Raw genomic sequence first — 13,665 nt, forward strand, 5'->3', positions numbered from 1 at the left:
GGTTGTAAACCTCCTGTCTGTGGTGCCCATTATGCTGCTTTTGGACCGTCCTGTTAGAAATGGATTAAATCCTGCTCTGCTACTTCTGGATGAGGACCAGAAGTGTTCTTTGACATTGATGAGCTGCAGCTCAGACAGCATCCCCGGTTTCTACCTGTGCAGCCAGTGAACATTCTACAGCTTTGTTAGTGTTTGAATATTTTGAACTAACACGCATTTTTCAAGGGAGAAGTGAACACAATTCACATATGAATGATGTTTGAACTTAACTCTGGAAGCTTTAACACCATTGCTGGTATGTATGTGAGCTCTCTGATGAATCAGTCTGGTGATTAGTCATAAAGAATTCAAGGGTCCATCCACTGAGCAAGTCTTTCAGTACTTTTAATGCCAGTTGAGAATTACAACTTCCATTTAAAAATTACACTTCTCATAAATACACTGACTTTAGCATTAAGTATCTTACATGCCACTGTATTGTATTTTAAATACAATGTAAACATCTCCAAATGCTGGCCATCTCATCTTTACCTGTGCAGTTTTTGGACACTTAGGAGAGGGGCAGGGATGTGAGGGGGGAAAAAAAAAATCAATGAATGAAAGAAAAATGCACCCCAAAGTACTTTGGCTGATGTTCCTGAGTTAGCCCTAGTACTTCTGCTGGTACCAAGGTCCTTAGTGTCATTTTGGAGGGGGATCTTGTTCCAGCAGAACATGCATGTTCTTGACACACTGCTCAGGAGGCATTTGACATTGGAAAGGGTGAGTGGAGAAGTGAGCAGAAGCCACACGTTCCTGAGGAAAGTACATTGCGGTTCCTTTGGATGTTAGTATTAGGGGCTGTACATCTGCTATTTTAGCAGTACTGTTACTTGAGCTTGGGGAGAATTACTCATCTCCTTTCACAGAACAGGAGTGCACCCACAAGATAGTTAGAGGGTGAAGGTTGATCCTGGCAGCTCAAACTGTGACATATTTTGAGAAACATACCCTGGCCTCTAGTGGAACAGTTATAAGCTGCATGTTGCACACATCTCATTAAAAAAAGGGTATGTTAGTTAGCCAAATAAGTAACCTTACCTGTGTAAGAAGCTGAGAAAAACTTTCCCCTTCTTTCCTAAAGCTAGTAAGAGTTTTCTTGGAGTCTTGCCGCTCAGTTACAGCTGGCTCCTTTTCAAAACAGCTTTAGTAGTGAGTAAATAGATGATACCACAGCAAAGAATAGCACAGGTTTCTGATTTAAATTAATTAATACTAAGAATGGGCTAATTCTTTGGCCTAAACCTCGGCTTAGATCAAGGTTCTTTTGGGAAAGGATGGCCTGAGCCAACACTAGACACGTCTGTTGCAAAAGTGTTCAAGCCAACTTCACTTAGCTCCTTGCCCTAATTTGGGTCTGAATTACACAGACCTGCAGCAATAGAGTTGGTGCGTAAACATCCCTTACAACTGGACAATAACAGGACCATGGAGGTACAGTTCAAAAAACAGCACAAAAAAAGACACAGCCTTGGACTTAATCCCTTGTAAACAGAAAAAAAACAAATTGAAAGAACTGTCCCTCTTAAACCATCAATGATCAAGTTGCCCATAATTCAAACCTGGAGTTACTTGCAATGTCCATGTCTGCGACTGGAGGCTGTAGCAGCATCCCAGAGGCTGGTGTTTCAACAGCTATGACACTGCTCTCCACGTGCCGACATGCCACCTCTTCCTGGTGTTGACCCACAGCTCTGCCCAGGCTGCACTTTCCAGAGTCTCTTCTCACTTCCTCCAGGGTCACACGGCCCCGTTTTCTTGTCTGGGTTTTTGTACGGATGCTCGGGAAGTGTTGAGTGATGGGGCCAATGTGCAGAGGAACCCAGCCAGCAGGGTGAGGCCCAGCCCTCCCCAGGCACAGAACATGGACCAGCCATAGCCATGACTGATGTCCTCTGGCAGCCCATAAACGTAGCGAGGATAGCGAGATAACTCAAAATTGATCCCAGCTACGCATGTGCAGAGTGAGATGATACAGCATGTACCTGCAGGAGAAAAGCAAGAGGGTTCTACACTGCCCTCAGACAGGTTAATTATGCACTGGGTTTTTAACCCTAGGTATTTTCAGTCATGAATTTTCAAAATCAAGAATTACCCTTGGGTTTTTTCTTCAGTCCTACCAGTCATTCTTATTATAAGGCAGAGAAAAAAAAAAAAAGGGGAAATATGTAGGACTGCAGGATACCTTGATTCACAAATAACCAATATTGTCTTAGCTCCTTCTGTTGCAATTTTGAACTCAGTCATGTATAGTTCACCAACTAATGTCATCAGGTTCCAGACAGTACCCGAGCAGATTCTCCTATAGAAGGTTAATACTGAATCCCAGGGCTGCAAGTGCAGCACTGCTTGGTTTCTACCAGGAACACCCATACTTCTGCCAGCTGTACCCTAGGCCCATAGAGAGTGCCCAGGATTTTGTCATCTGCTACACATTCACTAAACACCTATATAGAGGAAGAAAAAAATCATAAGAAACATGATGCAAGGCACTCTAGTATGTCTAATATGCACTAGTACACTAGTCTCAAGGTGATCATTTTATTCTCTCCAGCTGTACATTTGTGTCTAAATACTAATGACAGCTCTTACTGCTGACAGCATGCCCATTGCACTAAGTGCAAAAGCACTTGAAGGGGACCCAGTCTACCTCTTCCACTTACAATACTTTACTCGTTCATTGCTGTGCAATAAAGAAACTAAAATGTTCCCAAGGAAACTGCAGTTAAGCAGCACATAAAGATTACCAAGGACAGCACAAGCCTAACTTCCAGCCTTTCTAGCATCACACTATGTCAGCAGGGTGGGTTTTGTGCAGTCTTCAAAAACACTCCTTGAGAAGGCTTATCTACGGCAAAGGAAGATTTCCCCACACATCCCACCCCAAAAGAGGCACCAAACCAGTGTCACACCTACTTTTTCAGGTGGTAGAGATGCTGTTAACCAAGAAGTTCCTTGCTTGTAGCCATTATAGATGCTGACACTGGGCCTCTAGGGTAGCAGGTCTGGCTTTTAGGTAATCTGCAATTTTTCATACTTGAAAATTGCATATTTACTGCTTGCACCCCACCCTTAGAGCATCTCAGTACCTCACCCTTTTGGTACACTTGTTGTTGCTACTATGTCCCTTTCAAATGAAGATAAAATACTGACAATTTTCAAGCTGAACAATCGAAGAAAGGTTTTCAGAAAAACCTCTGGCCACACAGAGGCTCCCAGCCAGGACAAACAGATTTAACACACCTGGCAAGCACTAAGTTCATGTCCTTATCACTGGACCAATGTTCTCCCAGGCTTGGCTGGGTTTGGACTTCATCATTACACTTCATCTTTGAGTATCAGAAAGGTGCTCCAAATCAAATTGTTTGTTTGTTTGTTTGTTTGTTTGTTATGATTCCCTAGGGAAAACTGAGCTGAGCTGTCTGACAGGAGCCACAGGCTGCACATTTGGAGTATGAAAGAGGACAGTGCTCATTGTGCACATGGTCTCTGGGGCTACACACCAGCTCTCTAGAGCTGAAGGCTCATACACATACATTGGGGTCTACTCGGAAACATGCAAATACCCATGCAATCACAGATCCTGCCCACTGCTGGAAGTAGTAACTGCACTGTGCTGACAGTTTGCTGCACTAAATAATTTTGCTGCTTCGTGTGGTTGCTGTGGGCTAATTTGACTTTTACAAGCCAGTAATACTGAATGTGGTAACTTGAGGAGCAGAAGCAAAAGGCCCTCACCTCCCATTAGGAAGAGCAGCCCAGCCACGTACTGCATAAGCTCCTGCTGTTTGCAGCAGCCCAGCACACCAATGATCCACCCAAACAGGATGATGGAGACTGCCATGCCAATGAAGCCAGCTGTCATCCTCCGCAGATCTGAAGAAAGAGAAAGGAGAAAAGCAAGAAAGAAGACATGAAGATGGTGGCACCTAGACAGGACAGCCAGGGGAGAGTCCAGACAGATGTAGATTTACTGGTTCTAAAGTTTATACTTCACCCATGGATTCCTCCTCCTGTAGCTTCTTTGAGATAGTTTGCCCAAGATGGGATAGAAGGGGTGTATTATGAACTCAGCACTATGCTAATACTGCAGGGGATTTTTTTTCTTTTTTTGGTGTGGTGTCTTTCTTTGGGATAGTTTGTTGGAGGAGTGTCTGCTGAAAATAGAAACAAAAGAAGTGAGAGGGGACACTGAAGAGAACTAAAGGACTAGTGCATGGAAGGCAACGTGAACTGAAAAGAGGAATAGTGGGAGGACTAAAGCAGACAGAAGATCAGTACAGTATTATGGGAACAACTCCAGTAACAAGCTCTAAAAAAAAGCTTGGGTACCAGTGATATGAAGAGCACTTAGTCATCCATAGTAAAATTGCTGTTCTTGTCTCCTCCTAGTTCAGTTTCTAGCTGAAATAAGATTTCCTTGGCACAGACTCTCACATGACAGGGGCTAGGCTGAATTATGTGAGGCAATAGAAAAAGAAAAAAAAACCAGAAAAGCAGGAGCAGAAAAAACTGATTAAATCATTCTCAGTCATGGGCTACAGGTCAGTTATCTGTGTGGGAAGGACTTGGGCATAAGGCAGCTTGTGGGCCAGGTGCTAGTAACAAGAGGTTGAAAGGACAAACGGACATGTTCCCTAAAATAGTTGGTCACCAGGGGGTTGCACCAGGTCACCAGGTGCACACAGAAAAATGCAACAAGGTCTATACAGTGATGCAGCACCTTTGCTGTAAGCCAGCTAGGACCTGTCTGTCCCCAGATCCACCTTGCAGCACACTTCACACACACCTGTATTCCTGAATTCACAGCTTTAAGACCCTCCAAACCTCACGTCCCCTTCCAATTACACTGCCGGCTGCTTGCACTTCCTCACTAATAAATGTGTATTTATGCTTAGAGCCCAGTGACAGCCAGGTGACTCAGAGCCCTCACTTGGCATCACTTTAAGGCATGAAGTAATCCAGTCTTGTACACTACTTTGGGTTACTTACGGAGCGCATGCCACTCATCCTGCCGGATTGTGTTTGTGATGTTGACAGGCAAGTTGCGAGGCAGAGAGCTGGAGGTGTAGTGGTACTTCACAGCAGTGCAGCGCTGGATAACTCCTGTAAAAGAAACATCAGTGTGAAACAGCATGAAAGCTCTGTGCCTTGCACTTGCTGTTGAGTTGGCTGGCCCAGCAGAACTTACACAGGGGAAGCTTTAGTTCAGTAACAGAGCAAATGTAACCAAAAAAGAGCTTCAAAAGTTTACTTCAAAGGCTTTGGGATTAGGAGGGGAGGGAACCTTGCTACAAAGAAACACCAGCAAAGAAGCAACTAGGTGCTGATCCTGGCAAGCTCCAAGAAGCAATAGCTAAAGTAAACATTAAGGACAGTGACCAAAAACATCTCCAGAAGCTTCCTAGAGGAACAGTTATAGGATGTCTCAGGACACAAGAATGTGTCTAAGTACCAAGAAGACTTGTTTTGTCTCTAAGACAGAGTTGAATCACTTTGAAAATTTTGAATGAATGCTGGGAAGTGAACTGCATGGGAGAATCATTTGAATTCAGTCCAATAGTCATTGACTCTTTATTTTCAATGAACAGTAGTACCCAGGTAGGCTTGTTTCCACTATAGCTTAAAGAAAAGTGTACCCCACATGTAAATGTGAACATACAAGCATGCTCTTCTTGAAAGGGACATCCAGTCCAGAAAATGGGAGAGAATAAACATGGATGGTGGGATAGAACTGAACAACTAGAAAGGTAAAAGAGCTAAATAGTACAAAAAGTTCCCCTTAAACAGAATCACAGAATCATAGGGTCATTACCGCTATTTAAATGTTGGGGCAGAAGAACGAATCAAAAACAATGAGTTGGTCAGTGAGCTAATTAAGTTGGTGAACAATCACTAGCATAGAGCTGCAAACTCAGTGATCAGCTTTGTAAAAGACACCAGAAAACCCAGGAGAAGCAATGGGCTTTGTGCAGCTCCCGCAGCAATGAGAAACATGATTTTGTTCTCTAACGATGTTTACTGGGACTGTACTGACCTGGTTTCTGCAAGGGCTTGCAAAGAGGAAACCCCCGTTTCACAAGATTAGGAGTTGCACGCAAGACACCCAGCCAATCCAGCCATCAGGCCAGGATGGGAAAGGTGATCTGGATTTCCCCCCATTTCAAGCACGCCCCCACCCTCAGATGTGCTTCCCACCACACCCTTCCCCTGCCGTCACTCCCTGACACTTCCCCAACACCACAGAGTGCTGGCAGTGAGACACGATACATGGAGTTCTGCCCTTCACCTTAAGCCATTCTCCACTATGCTGTGGAGCAGAGCTCCCTCTTTGCACTTAGGACAAGTGTCTAGAGCCACCTGAGCAAATGATCAGCAAGACAGCCCAGTGACAGACTATGCCAGTTCATTTGCAAAGGCTATAGATATTAAGAATTTAGGCCATAAGCAGCACATCACAGTATCTAATTAATTTCATCTGTAACTGCTGACTGAATTCAACTTCAATATTGACATGATTTACATGTGTTGTAGAGAAATATGTATTCAGAACAAACTAATGACACCAGATTTCAGATTACAATGTACTGGACTCAATAAAATATGATCTATGCACTTACATATTCTGATTATAAAAGTAGCATACATGAAGCAGTCTTTTTTCATAAGAGCAAGGATTACTATTTTTATACCTCATTAAAGAAAAAGCAAAGACTAGAGATGTACATCCCTCATGATCAAAGCTACGGACTCCTCAGCTAAAACATCACTGAGAAAAATACTTGCTCCGTATAATTCCAAGAGTTTAACATGTAAACTTAAACTAAAATCTCTTCACCTTCCTATACAAACTTGGTTACTTTGAAGTTTTTGAATATCAATTCATTCTGCCTTTGGTTTAAAAATTATACTCCTAATTCTTTCTTCCCTGTAATTCAAAGTGCTAATTTTATGTAGGTAGCACATACAGTTATACTAAAACAGCAAGTTTGCAAAACAAAGAGCTCAGGAGTTCACAAATTTTAGGGTTTTTGCTCAGCACTGATCTCTAATCCACGGGCTTGGTGATGGCCTTTGGACTACACCAGCACAAGCCATTTTTCTAACAAGATTCCCATTTCCCTTTGAGCAGAGGCTGGACCCACTCTAGTGTGAGTCACCATAAGCAAAACAAGAGAGGCCTCTCTAAGTAGGTCTGCTAAAAAAGCTGAAATAGGCAGGCAAGAGTTAGGGGATCTGGGAAGCAAGTGAGGGGGATCTCTTGGTTGAATACCTACCCACTTTCTCACAGAAAACCATAACATGCACCCAGGCAATCTTCAGTAGCCAGATTTTGCATCTGCAGTCACTAGTTCATGTTTCCCATTTTCTGAGACAATCTCTAGGTCTCATTTGCAGAGACGCCATGCATTCAGTTATGGCCAGGTATTCCACAGGGCTGTATTTAAACTCATATAACACCTTGTTCTCTAAGTACTCAAGAAAAAAAAAAAAAAGTAAAAATCAAAATCAGGTCTGCAGTCTCAAAATTATTGTGAAGTCAAAGGTATTTCAAAGGTACTCCAATAAGTCCTTTGACCTGATCCCTTACATACCTCAAATTGCAGTCTATAGAATAGGGACAGCATCCTGCCCTCCATTTCAGAAACCTGCTAGCAAAGTGATTTCCCTTTTTTTTAATAATACAGTGAGACAAGCACCATAAGAAAGCCTGCCAAAATTAAAACCTTTGCCTTCAGGCAAGGGCTTGAACAGAACAGAGTCACATGGTGATCAACAAGTAAGTAAGCGTTGTATTTTTTGGCACACAAGTAAATTAAGAATGCAGGACAGAAGGGGGCAGGTGCTCATGTCATTAGCTTACCATAAAGCACATGTACAAGAAAAAGATTAGACAGACAGCCTGATCCCAGCATTTCTAAGGGGTCTTAAAAGAACAGTGTGAAAATCACACAATGTGCATTTTACTTGTGCAATTTTCTTGATTAAAAGATAAATACGAACTGCAATGAACTCCATCCAGCAGTGTCACACTGACACTTTAATGGCCAAACTACATGCCTGTGCCTTCTCACAGCCAACATTGTTTCTAACACCTTGTCCTCAATGTGGTTTTTTTACCCTTCAAGATTACAAATGCAGACAGGTTCCCCTCCCACAACCCTTGGAACTCACACAACCCAAAATAGTACATGTGAGTGTCCCTGAACGAGTCCTTTCTCCTGACTGAATATGAAGGCTGGGATATATCAGAAGATACTGGCTAAAATAGCTAGATACTCAGGCAGAGCACAGGTCCCTTGTTCCTAAACCGCCAGAAACCTGGAAACACAGACGCAGGCCTGCTGTGATACATTCAGTTTGTAACCCTGGGCTCAGTGCATCCTGACTTTCTCTCAATTTAGTTTTTGTCTCTCTCCAACTTTGAAACATGAGTTTTCTTCTCTTTATTGCCTATGTTCCAGTTACAAGGAAGAAATGAGGGGTTCTCATTTTCAGTTCTGCTATGTGGCCCAGTCCTATCTTAGAGCAGTTTGACTCTCACACAGCTGGGAGAGACCCTCTCCTGACCATGAGCAGCCATGGGCAGTTAAAAATTCGTTACCACATGAGGTCTGGCCCTCCCCTCCCTTATGCCCAGGACCAAGTGGCCACTGAAGCTCCCTGGCGTATTCCGACCATTTCTGCCCAAGATTGTGAGGAGCATCACAGCTATGGGTTCACTCTGTCCACATCGGCACCCAAGGGCCACCAGATCAAATAAATCAACTTTCCTTTAAGATACCATGGTAATTTTTACAGATCACACTTACTGACAGATCATACTTACCAAGGACCATGACCAAACAGACTGAGTTTATTAAACATGCCACTATAGTAGATCGTCTACAGACCTCACAGTCAGTCCTCTAATTCTTCCAATTTATCATCAGTTGGAAAGAATAGGAACAGTACAGACACCAGGACTGAGCAGTTTTCTCTCAAGGGCCTCATTATTGCCATAAACTGTTGTGTTCCTCTGCTTAAGCATCCAGTGGTTCTCCTCACTTTCTCAGCTACATAATGGTAATCTTTTCTGCCCAGCCTATGTGAGACGTACCAGTCCCATCCCAGGGACTTTTCAGAGCAAGCTTGAAAAGCAATAAAATCCCCAGTTTATCAACAGTGACGAACCTTTTATTTTTACTTCCTTCAATTTAGTGATGTTAAAATGCATGTTTTTCAAATGAACCCACCAAGTTATCCAAAGCAGCCCGTCAGAATGGATCTCTCCTAACTAATCATTTTCTACTGTCACCATTTTGTAAGCAACACTTTTTTATTCCAATAGGTAGAGAAAACCTCTAAACAGGATATAATAAATCCCTGTAAGACCTCACTACTTAAAAATACTCCACGCAGAAGGTTTTTGTTGTAGCACCAGTTATCCAATGTGTGATCCACGTAGCATAGGCTAGAAGATGATGTATTACTCAAGTTCTTACACTCATAGAGTCCCTCCTTACACACATAGGTCCCTGTAATTTCCCCATCAAGTGGTTCAGTTCTCTGGCTGCTATCTCTTACTGGCTGCTAATCTCCATTTCTCCCATGTGGTTTGTACATTATTTCTTCTTTTGCCTTCTTAATTGTATTTTTAAAATGAAAAAAGATATTTTTTCACAGTTCCAAAATGGTGATTCTGCATTTTAAGAAAAATCCCACACATCATTCCCATCTTACGTTTAAACATATCCCACCTCTCAGTTTTGAGCTACATTTTTTGACTTCTGCCTTTTCATTTTAAACATATGAAGTAAATATATTTTACTTTTTTTAAATATTTATTTTAGATATATAAATGGATGCATGCATATGCATCATTAGCTATAATGCTCAAGTATGAAAGTTTCCACAGAACCATTTTGTATTAATAGCAGCAAATAAATACAGGACTAAAAATCCATCCAATTATCTAAATGGATAAGAGTATTTATGGACTTAGTAATTTATTCAGAATTCAAGATAGACACAGAAAGAAATCTTATTCCAGAGAGAGTAAGAAAATGGAGAGTATAAACCCAAACCAAAATTACCACAGGATTGTGAGAAAAAAAATTTACTCCTCTGTCACTAAAAGCCTATAAAAATCTATAAATTAAGAAATACTAGGAATATAAGAAAGAGCTAGCTGAAAACTTAATCACCAAAGAGCTAGCTGAAAACTTAATGCAAATCAAGGAGGAAGTAGGACTTTCAGAGGTGCACAGTAGTGATCTTCAGCTCACATCAGGGAAAAAACACCTGTTTTTTTCTTTTTGGAAGGCCTAGATCTAGTATCATGCTTGAGAGAACAGCTCAGACGCAGCCACACCTGACCATCAGTTGGAAAAGGCTGCTTAATCACAGTTGTCAGAGAAAAAGACAGACACAGCAGGAACAAGGAAAGGCTGCTAGTAAAGGAGGTCAGGGGAAGGGATAAGAGAGTCATATCTATTTAAAGATCTTGTTCTACAAAAACTATTATTAATAATTTCCCTCTATAAGATGACACATAAATCTTTATAGTAGCAACTGCAGACCTAATAGGCAAAGAATATGAGGGAAGCAAGGCTTGTAGGGAAAGGCAAGGTCTGTTTTTAGAACAGCTGAAAAAAAAAGAAATAAAGTAGAAAGAAAACCTTTTGGATTTAGAGTCCTTACAGTTTTACACATCAGACCCTGAGGAAGATAATTCACCATCCTGTAATGCCCTCGTGCATGTAGAAAGCAGACTCAAGCCTCTCTGACTGTTGAGGTGTTGGAAAAATATCTCTGAAACAGAAGTACTGAGGACCAAACTAGTATTCCTCCCATTCCTTCCCCCCATCTTAGCTAATCTCAATGGGAGTTGAAAGCATTTTGCTTGATGTGAAGCAAAACAATAAATATTTTACATGACAGTCACAATTAGTAGGAAGAAATTAAAGAGCTGCCTTTTAGTGAAAGGAGCTCAACGTGGAAATAAAAAAATGAAAACACATAAAAAGAATCCTAGGAGATTAAATGGAGAAAGAAGCTAAGCACACAGCACTAGACTTTCTAGAAGTAAGAGTCACTGCTGTGCATTGGAAAGAAGGGACAAAGACGAGCTAAGATTCACAGTGTCAGTCTATCCAGCCTCTGCTGTGCAGGACTGGCGTCACAGTTGGAAGCCAAGCCGAAAACTGCACTCGTTTTCTTAAGATAGCATTTCCATTTTGTGCCTCAATGGAAGCACTTCTCCCAGTTCCTCTTCTTCCTGTGCTAATATGTACCTGCGGGAACAGTAAATCCTGTTATCTATCATTAACCATACGTAACCCATTGGCTTCATGGGTCAGCCCGCTACATTATTTGTACCATCAAGTGCAGGAATTTTATTCATGCTTCGTGGCCTGCTTGGCTTTGTAGCATGTGCCACAATAGTAGAAGATCCACAGCTTTCTCTTCTGTCACCCTGGGGACCCTGAGTGACATCCATCACCACGAAAGCCTGGCAATCTATTGCGGCAATGAGAACTCCCCGCTGCTAGAAGAGGAACAACAGGTCCCTTTCACCTTGCTGTAAAAATCACAGCACTATGAACAATACTGCACATTTCTCAGCACTCAATAAGAAGTGCCAGGATTAGGAGGACGCCCACCGAGACCACACTCGAGAGTCAGGCCCTGCACTGGGCCCCCGAAGGGGCTCTCCGAGGACAAGGTTCCACCCAGCACTGCAGCATTTTAAGCGGAGGGAGGCGCACAAAACCGGGATAGGGTCAGGGCCACGCTCGCCGTTTCCCGCACGCCAGGGACACCCGGAGCCACGGGGCTGGTCGGGGCTCCGTCCGCGCTCTCCCGCCAGCCCGTCCTCGCTTCAGCCGCGGCAGCCGCGGCGCAAGACCCGGCGGCGAACCAGCGGGGACGTCGCTTCAGACACCGACGGACTAGCGGCGGGGCCGCCACCGCCCCCCGCCCTGCACTTTCCGGATGAGCTCCTCGCTGTCCGGCTTCCGTAGCCCGCGCGGTGGCAGCGCCTCCGAGCCCGAGGGGTGGCGTTGAAAGCGGCGGCCGGCAGTGCGAGTCAGCGCGGCGGAGCTGCGGCGGCTGGGGCCGGGGGCCGGGGGCCGCCGCAGGGCAGGAGCGCCCGCGGGGGCGCGGCCGCGAGCGGCAAGGTGCGCGCTGGGGCGCCCGGACATGGAGCCGGGCGGGTCGCTGCGCTTGTGCCCGAAGCCGCGGCAGCGCATCGCGGCCTGCCGCGGCAGCGTCGTCTCGTAACAGGAGCATACGGTGCCATAGCCACGGCCAGGGGCGAGGGCGGGCGGCGGCCAGGAGCAGCCCGGTGCGGCTCAGCGCTGAGGCCGCGGCGGCCATCGTTACCTGCGCGGGGGTGGCACGGGGCGGGCGCGTTCCCTGCAGCCCAGACTGGGGCGCGCCCGCCGGCACCGCCCCGCGGGAAGGGACACCAGGCCAGGCCCCCCGGCCCGGCACCGGTGCCGGAGTTTCCCCTGCTATACCGGCGTATCCCCCCCCGGGGCCCTCCGGCCCGGGCTCGAGGGAGTCCCGGACGCCGACCCCCGCCACAGCATCGGGCTCCTGCTCCGCAGACCAAGGCCCCCTCCCTTGGCGGAGTCCCTGTCCCGCCCCCGGCAGCTACCAGGGGATGGATGACCGCGGGAAGGGGTGAGCGGAGCCCCCGACCCTTTCCGCGGCCTCCCCTTGTCCGTCCACCCGGCCTGCCCGGAGGGCAGAAGGGCAGAGATCAGCCCCGCTCACACTGAGAGGCCGCGGCAGCCAGCAGTTTTTCAAACGCAGGCGAAATACAAACACCTCCCCCAGCAGCAGTTGTTGACGTTTGGATGATGATTTCTCCTCAGCCCCTCATTAGCGGTTAAGGGAAAATAAGGCCTGAAAAGCTGAAAAATGTCAATCTATTTTATGCAATGAGAAGCAAGCTAAATCCACTCCATTAGTTAAATGCAGCATTTCCAGGGGCACAAAATCCCTTCTGATCACGCTTGTTGTATGGGACTTGTTCCCCCAGCTCCAGCACTATCACTCAGATGCTAAAGCCAGTTGTTAGGCCATTGTCTTGTCAATTCTGGCCCCAGATAAAATGATCTACTGATACGTCAAAATTAAAAATTTATTGCCCAGTTTTGAAATTCTTAGTTTTGTTTGTTAGAAGTACTTTAAATTGTTTCCCAGGAGCAATTGATCAACTGTAGGAGATTCAGATCCTTCCCCCCCGCCTTGGCACATCTTGATCTCTCATCCACACTCAAACACCCTTCCCAGCACTTCTCCGGCAACGTTGCCCAGAACAGCACACTGCTTATCTCCTCAGAGCACTATGCCTGGTGGAAACATGCAGCAGTCACAGCTAAAGCTTGCTTTAACCACATTTCAGCATGATCCTCTTCTGCAGTTTGCACTGGACAGATGGGATTACCATCCATGCAGCTGCACATTAGTGCCTTCAAGGCAGAAAAATTGAAAGGGCTGCTGTCAAAAGAATTTTCTTACACATACCAGCTAAATTAAATCTTCCACATGAAGAGTGAAAAATAATTTTCAAATACAATCACTGCTCTAGATAACATGAAAAAAATCCTTCAATTGTAATAGCTCTTTCCTGGA

The 13,665-nt window shown here is 44.9% G+C and overlaps 1 protein-coding gene across 1 annotated transcript; it reads right to left on the reverse strand.

Moving 5' to 3' along the window:
* Positions 1–358: 358 nt before the first annotated feature.
* On the reverse strand, positions 359–12,399 carry LOC103753999 (transmembrane protein 178B). Its single transcript, XM_018082748.1, is given in 6 exon segments — positions 359–2,024; positions 3,778–3,915; positions 5,032–5,145; position 11,506; positions 12,009–12,344; positions 12,346–12,399. Coding segments are annotated over 6 exon segments (888 nt in total). The 3' UTR covers positions 359–1,779.
* Positions 12,400–13,665: the final 1,266 nt, after the last annotated feature.

The sequence above is a fragment of the Manacus vitellinus genome, unplaced genomic scaffold (genome assembly GCF_001715985.3).
Source record: "Manacus vitellinus isolate BGI_N305 unplaced genomic scaffold, ASM171598v3 scaffold_6_pilon, whole genome shotgun sequence".
Classification (NCBI taxonomy): domain Eukaryota; kingdom Metazoa; phylum Chordata; class Aves; order Passeriformes; family Pipridae; genus Manacus; species Manacus vitellinus.